The sequence below is a fragment of the Staurois parvus genome, unplaced genomic scaffold, assembly GCF_062004578.1.
Source record: "Staurois parvus isolate SC_StPar_1 unplaced genomic scaffold, SC_StPar_1.0 ptg001011l, whole genome shotgun sequence".
In the NCBI taxonomy this organism is placed as follows: domain Eukaryota; kingdom Metazoa; phylum Chordata; class Amphibia; order Anura; family Ranidae; genus Staurois; species Staurois parvus.
The window spans coordinates 358,829-366,030 of NW_028318807.1; the positions used below are offsets into that span (position 1 = coordinate 358,829).

The 7,202-nt window shown below is 42.5% G+C and overlaps 1 protein-coding gene across 1 annotated transcript; it reads left to right on the plus strand.

The window, feature by feature from the left end:
• The first annotated feature begins 5,390 nt into the window (after positions 1 to 5,390).
• LOC149441222 (uncharacterized) lies at positions 5,391 to 6,762 on the plus strand. Its single transcript, XM_089657584.1, has one exon. The coding sequence runs from the start codon at positions 5,450 to 5,452 to the stop codon at positions 6,515 to 6,517; it is 1,068 nt and encodes a 355-aa protein (XP_089513710.1). The 5' UTR covers positions 5,391 to 5,449; the 3' UTR covers positions 6,518 to 6,762.
• Positions 6,763 to 7,202: the final 440 nt, after the last annotated feature.

Below are 7,202 nucleotides of genomic sequence, written 5' to 3' on the forward strand. Positions count from 1 at the left end.
GTACAGAGAAAGAGGAAACTTGACAATATCAGCAATAACACTAGGGTGGTTGAAATAATCGTCTGTATACCACTGTCACCGCAGGCAGGTTATACAGAGGGTTAAACAACACAGTAGCACTCTTCAGCAGCAGGAATTCGTAAGTTGCATTAAAGAGCTTTAGAAACAGTTCAACACTTTCAGAAAGTAAGTTTTATTACTAAAAGGTCAAAAGGGTGCAATAAAAATATTTACAAAAAAAAGATGTAACCAATATATATAAATATACAGAGAGCAATAACACAGCAAAGAGACAACAGAAAGAAGTTTAGGTATAGAAGTACTAGCCAAAAAGCCTTGGGTTAAGCAGCTTCAAGTCTCATGAGACAAAAAGGATTTCTTATCTCTACTGCTAGTTTCGATGTTAAAAGCAGGAGACTCTTCTCTCACCCACACTCCAAGCATAACAGCCTTTTTCTAGCAAATCCCAGCAGGGTGTCTCTTTGGAGTAGTAACCAATGGTCTCCTTTTGGGGAGGGGTGTTGGGTGGAGACCTAAGTTACAACCAGAATCTCTCCTAGCTAATATTTTGGCTCATAACTTTTCCTAGGTACATTTGCCGGCCTGGTCACTAGTATATTAATACTCAGCCGCATCTGCGGAATGGTTAGAGATGAAACATGAAATATGCACATGAATGGTTCAAGAGATATACTTTTCTGTTTTTCTCTGTATGTCAGCTAAGGGGTGTCACATACCAGGAGAATGGCCTCAATCTGAGCCTTCCGAATATAGGCTCCATGTTTAGGTAGTTATGTCCTACGTGAAGATATCAACTTATATGAAAAGTGAGCTTTTAAAAGTAAGTCTGTTTTTACAACCCCTTGGAAGGTCTTTTGAAGTTCAGTGAGAGACTCTGTTTATACTTTTACGATGTGCCAGATTGCACAGTTTCTTAGACAGCTATGCACGCAGCTCATGAGGTTTTATAGCTCGGAGCTTCTGCTGTGCTTTGGCTGCCTGTGACCCTTCTCATCACTCAGGCCACATGTCACCCCACAGCACGGGAGGGGGATGAGAGATCTACAAGATGGAGGGGGTAGCCTGCCTTGAGAGTTAGAAATTGTATAACATAGAAAATTCTTAACAAAATGGAGAGCCGCGTCAGTCTCTGTGTGCACGATTCCTACACACAGACCCGACCGGAGAGGTGAGGAGGATTCTGGGATTCTAACATGATATTCTTATTGGTTCCTCATTACAGAGATTTCCTCTTCTGAAGTCAGGTGATCATATGACCATCACAGTGCCTCCATGTGACTCCCTAAACCCTGAGAGACACAACATGCAGAAGATTCTAGAAGTCACCAAGAAGATGATGGAGCTGCTGACAGGAGAGGTGAGCGGTGCCGGGAATTCTGGGACATTCTCCAGTAACAGACAAGGGATGTGTCTGGATGGTGACTGTATCATTGTGTGTGTCAGGTTCCTATAAGGTGTCAGGGTGTCACTGTCTATTTCTCCATGGAGGAGTGGGAGTATTTAGAAGGACACAAGGATCTCTACAAGGACGTCATGATGGACAATCAGCCGCCCCTCACATCACCGGGTAAGAGGAGACTTTATTGTAAAGGAGAGAGCAGTACGGAGGATCCACCTAGATCCCCCATCATCTGATAAACACATAGAAACAATGGATTCAGTCAGTGTGTGTGTTTCCTACAGATGGATCCAGTCATGGGAACCCACCAGAGAGATGTCCCCGTCCTCTGTATTCCCGGGATTCCACACAGGAAGGTCACACCATCCCTCACCATCATCAGGTAGATGAGGAACAATCACTGATAGTATCATTAGGATCTGTACATTATCTGCATTGTTACCATTGATGGCATTTTTATTATATATTCAGAGTGGAAACCTGAGAGAATTTGAGGTGAAATCAGAAGAAGAAGAGGCGTATGTGAGGGATGATCAGCAGTCTATGGAGGAGGATGGAATAACGGGGACATTTATAGAGGAGGACACTCCTACAGAGATCAGCACAGGTGGGTCATGAACACTAAATCCATTCCTCCACCCATACTGCTCACTGATTGGTCCAGAGTAGGGCGGGGACTGGGTGATATCAGCCTGTAATCCCCTGGTCACTTTCCTGAGCTGTGTTCCCCGTCCTGTATTCCTGGATTTCTCTCGGATAATCTTCCTTCTCTGTGCTGCAGACACAATTTATGTATCTAGACTGGATTTATGGAGGTTCTGGGGTTCAGCTGGCAGCAAAATGTTGATTGTTACTCTAAGCATTGCATAATGTAGGCACCCAGGACATGTGACTGGGGTCTCCTGCCTTGTGCCTGACTCTCCCAGGGGACCTTCTCTGTTATCTGCTGGCTGTGCCGGGTGGAGGGATATGTCTGTAGTGTCTCAGACCCAAGTCACTGAGTGCAGTCTCAGGAGATGGGAGGCAGCGGTGTGGGATCTCTGCAACTTGTCTAGTGTAGGCATTTAAAGTGGTTGTAATCCCTCCATATACCCAGAGAAGTGACCGGCCTCAGGTGATACACAGAGATGAAAAAAAATCCTCCTACATACGTTGTACCTGTGTATCTGTAGCACTTTCTTCTCTATATTTGTTCAAAGTCTAGAATATTTACAGCTTGTCTGAGAAGTCAGAAAAAAGGGGGCAGAGAGCTGAAGTCACTCTCTTCAGAGCTCAGTGAAATGAGCTCTGAGAGACGATTGATGGGAATGGACACACTTCCTTCACACAGGAACAGAGCTGAGGCTGTCAATCAGAGGCTATGTGCTGGAGCTCCCTCCCCTGTCATCTTTTTTTTTTCTTGGTGTCAGGAAGACTTGTCAGAAGTGACTCCTGCTGATTGCAGAGGAAGGAGACAGCAGACAGAAATGACTCTTATTGCTCTGGAGTGAGACAAGTACACACTGTAGAGGGATATGCCTTGTTCATATTCCATGTCTGAGGGTTACAACCACTGTAAGTGATCTCTATTTACTAAACACCAATTTGATGTGATCCTTACACTATTTATTAGTGTGGCCCCCTTGTCCTGAATAGAGGTACTATGTGGGTTTAGTTTGTGGCTGGGCTGTACTTGGCTCAGGCTGATTGTATAGTTCTTCACTTGGTTTCTCCCTAAGTTTAGGTTGTCTTGTGATGTCTCACTGTGGCCAGTAGATGTCACTGCTATCACTGGACATAGGATGAGATTTCACCAACCCCTTGCCCTCCTGAGGATTTACCCCCCTTAATGACTCTTTTTGCTACTCAGCGCTGCACTAATTCCACTGATAATTGCGCGGTCATGCAATGCTGCACCCAAATGAAATTTACATCCTTTTTTTCACACAAATAGAGCTTTCTTTCAGTGGTATTTGATTATCTGTGCACTTTTTTTTATTTTTCACACTATATATAAAAAAAAAAAAAAATTTTGAAGAAAAATTATATTTTTTACTTTCAGCTATAAAAAATATATAGTAAACTCAAAGTTGGTTATAAATTTAGGCCAAAATCTATTCTGCTCCATGTTTTTGGTAAAAAAAATCCCAATAAGTGTATATTGATTGCTTTGTGTGATAGTTATAGCGTCTACAAACTATGGTATAGATACTGCAATTTACTCCATTTTTTTGCTATACAGCGCTGCGCTAGTTTAACGGACAATTGCGCAGTCATGTAATACGGTACATAAATGAAAGTTACATCCTTTTTTTCCCACAAATTGAGCTTTCTTTCGGTGGTATTTAATCGCCTGTGCGTTTTTTTTATTTTTTGCGCTATAAAAAAAGGCTGACAATTTTGAGAAAAAAAAACAATATTTTGGACTTTTTGCTATAAAACATGTCCAGTAAAAAAATTTAAAAATCAAATTTAGTCATAAATTTCTACCAAAATGCATTCTGCGACATGTCTTTGCTTAAAAATAATCCCAATACGTGTAAATTAATTGGTTTATGTGAAAGTTATAACGTTTACAAATGGCGGGAAAGATACTGGGATTTTTATTTTTAGTTATACTAATAATGGAACTTATAGCGGTGATCAGCGATTTATGACAGTGATCAGCGATTTATGGCGGGACTGCGGCAGACATTTTGACATAGGGGGGAAATGACTTGGGGTAACTGACATCCCCAGTGACACCAATACAGTGATCAGTGCAAAAAAAACCACTGACCCTGTACTAATGGCACTGGGGAAGAAGGGGTTAACATTTTTTAGGTAATGAAAGGGTTAACTGTGTGAGGGGAGTGTTTTACTAGTGGGCGGGGGTGTGTACTGAAGGGAACACACTGATCCCTAGAGATAAAGTCTTCTCTCAGGTTCAGCATGTTTGGAACTGAAACATAGCAGAGCTGCAATGTAAACACTGCAGCCCTGCTATCTGTCAGTGATTACTTGTAATCACCGGCACCCCGCGGGAAATGACCCGCCCGGAGCCGGTGACAGACACCTGCTGCCACGATCGGCAGGTAGGGTAGAGCGGGCACACGCCTCACGCGCGCCCCCTACCTGTTTTGCACAGCGACATTAAAAGACAGCACTGTGCATACAGGTGCCGCCCTGCTGCAGTAACAACACTGTGGCGGGTCGGCAAGCGGTTAAACCACAAATGTCCCATATTATAGCTTACCAATCATTGGGTGTGGCGGCTGCATTCCTTTTCTTTGGCTTTTTTCCCTGTGTTCACCTGGTGATCTGGCCAGTTACACACCTTCTGTATTAGAGCGCCCCCACTGTGGAGACAGCAGCATGGTCAGTCTGGGGGCAGGAGGGTGTTAGATGTATTAGCAGATTTATAAACAGTAACTAATTGAAGCCAAACTCCAGCTCACACTTCATAATCAGTTTCATCAAACAGGTTTTTCTTTTTGGGATAAAAGTTTTACATGAATAAATAAAAGCTGATCATTGTAAGCCCCCTGTCAATGGTAAATGGTCTTTATAAAACAACAGATTTACTGGCTAGATCACTAGATGAATATAGAAGAAAACTAATACTGTATAGTCCTAACTTTTGTATCCTATACAAGTTGGACATTACATAGGTCTTAATTATTTTACACCCATTTCCTCCCAGCTGGACATTTTATATCGGATGATGTGATTGGAGCACAGACTTTTACATGGTGATAATAATGTGATAACATCCTCCAACTTTGGACCCTTAAACAGAAAGTGATAATGAGGGAGGAGTCAATACGCCAATGATGGTGGTCTTCAGGATCAGTCCAGTCTTCATCTTGGCGATGAGTGATAGAGGGGGTGGGGACCCTCGTCCTATAATCCCCTCATCACTGTCCCTCCTATAAAAGACAGTTCTGGTTGTTTCCTCACTCTCTGACTAAGGTCCATGAATAAAGAAATGACCTGGTAGGAGATCAGAGGAGCCATTTTCTAGTTCCCTTGAGGGTGGAATTGTAAGCTCCTCAGAGACCAAGCTGCCTAATGTGGGCGGAGTCCTGGTTTGGGGGAACCAATCAGCTCCTGTCTAGTAATCCTCTTTGTCTTTGTATTTTAGTCCATGGCCGGGAGATGAGGAAAACCTCCGAGGATTGTCTCACTTTGTCTCCAGACTGGAAAGTAGAAGATGAGGACATCACACAGTATAGTCCAGGAGAAAACCCGGCTCCCTCCAATGTCCATCCGGCACCACCCAGTGTAGATGGACCATCGGATTCCTCATATCCTGAGGAACCTCAGACTGTGCGGGACCAGGCCGGCCTTCCAACAGGGAAGAGCTTCTGCTGTCCTGAGTGCGGGAAGGGTTTCTGTTCTAAGTACAATCTTAATGTGCATAAAATATGTCACACAGGGGAAAAGCCGTACTCCTGTCCTGAGTGTGGGAAATGTTTTTCAGTGAAGTCCAGTCTTCACAAACATCAGAGATCTCACACGGGGGAGAATCTGTATTCCTGTCCTGAGTGTGGGAAATGTTTTTTGCAAAAGTCCAACTTTCAAACACATCAGAGATCTCACACGGGGGAGAAGCCGTATTCTTGTCCTGAGTGTGGGAAATGTTTTTCAGTGAAGGCCAGTCTTCAGAAACATCAGAGATCTCACACGGGAGAAAAGCCATATTTGTGTCCTGAGTGCGGGAAATGTTTTTCAGTGAAGTCCCATCTTTCCAGGCATCAGAGATCTCACACGGGGGAGAAGCCATATTCCTGTTCTGAGTGCAGGAAATGTTTTTCAGATAAGTCCAGTCTGTACACACATCAGAGATCTCACACGGGGGAGAAGCCGTATTTCTGTTCTGAGTGTGGGAAATGTTTTTCAAAGAAGCCCAATCTTTATAATCATCAGAAATTGCACACAGGAGAGAAGCCATATTCCTGTCCTGAGTGTGGGAAATGTTTTGTAGAGAAATCAAAACTCGTCAGACATCAGAAGTCTCATGTGGTTGAAAAGCAATTTTCCTGTCTTGATTGCGGCAAATGTTTTTCGGAGAAGTCCAGTCTTTACACACATCAGAGGTCTCACACGGGAGAGAAGCCACTTTCCTGTCCTGAATGAGGGAAATGTTCCTGTTAGAAGCCTTCCATAACCTAATATCTGCTTATTGACATTACTAACATATGTATGAATGTGTTGGATCTTTTCTCTACATTCTAGTATAGTAACGTGGTAGTAATTAGTCATGAATTGGTTAGCTAGCTTTCCTCCCTCATCTCTGGATAGGAGCTAAAGTTTCACTAATAGAGATTTGTAAGAATCTTCTTGATACATGTTAAGCATACACATTTTATACTGTAAAATTTCTTGATTACGATATTTATATATGATATAACTTTTATATTGACTATTTTTAGGAAATTTTATATATATATATATATATATATATATATATAGTATATACAGTTCCAAGAAAAAGTATGTGAACCCCTTGGGATTACGAGGAGTTTTGCATGAATTGGGCATAAAATGTGCTCTGAACATCATCTAAGTCACAACAATAGAAGAACACAGTCTGCTGAACATAATACTACACAAACATTAGATATTGCCATGGTTTAATTGCACATAACATGTAAACTTTCACAGTGCAGGGAGGAAAAAGTATGTGAGGCCCTAGCTTAATGACTTCTTCCAGAGCTAATTGGAGCCAGGAGTGAGCCAACCTTGACTCCAATCAGTGTGATGATATTGGATGTGTTGCTGACAGCTGTTTTGGGTTTACTGGTTTCAAGAAGCACTGTCT

Excerpts from the sequence above, each read along its gene's own strand:
- LOC149441222 (XM_089657584.1), top strand. The coding sequence starts at position 5,450 with ATGTGGGCGGAGTCCTGGTTTGGGGGAACCAATCAGCTCCTGTCTAGT.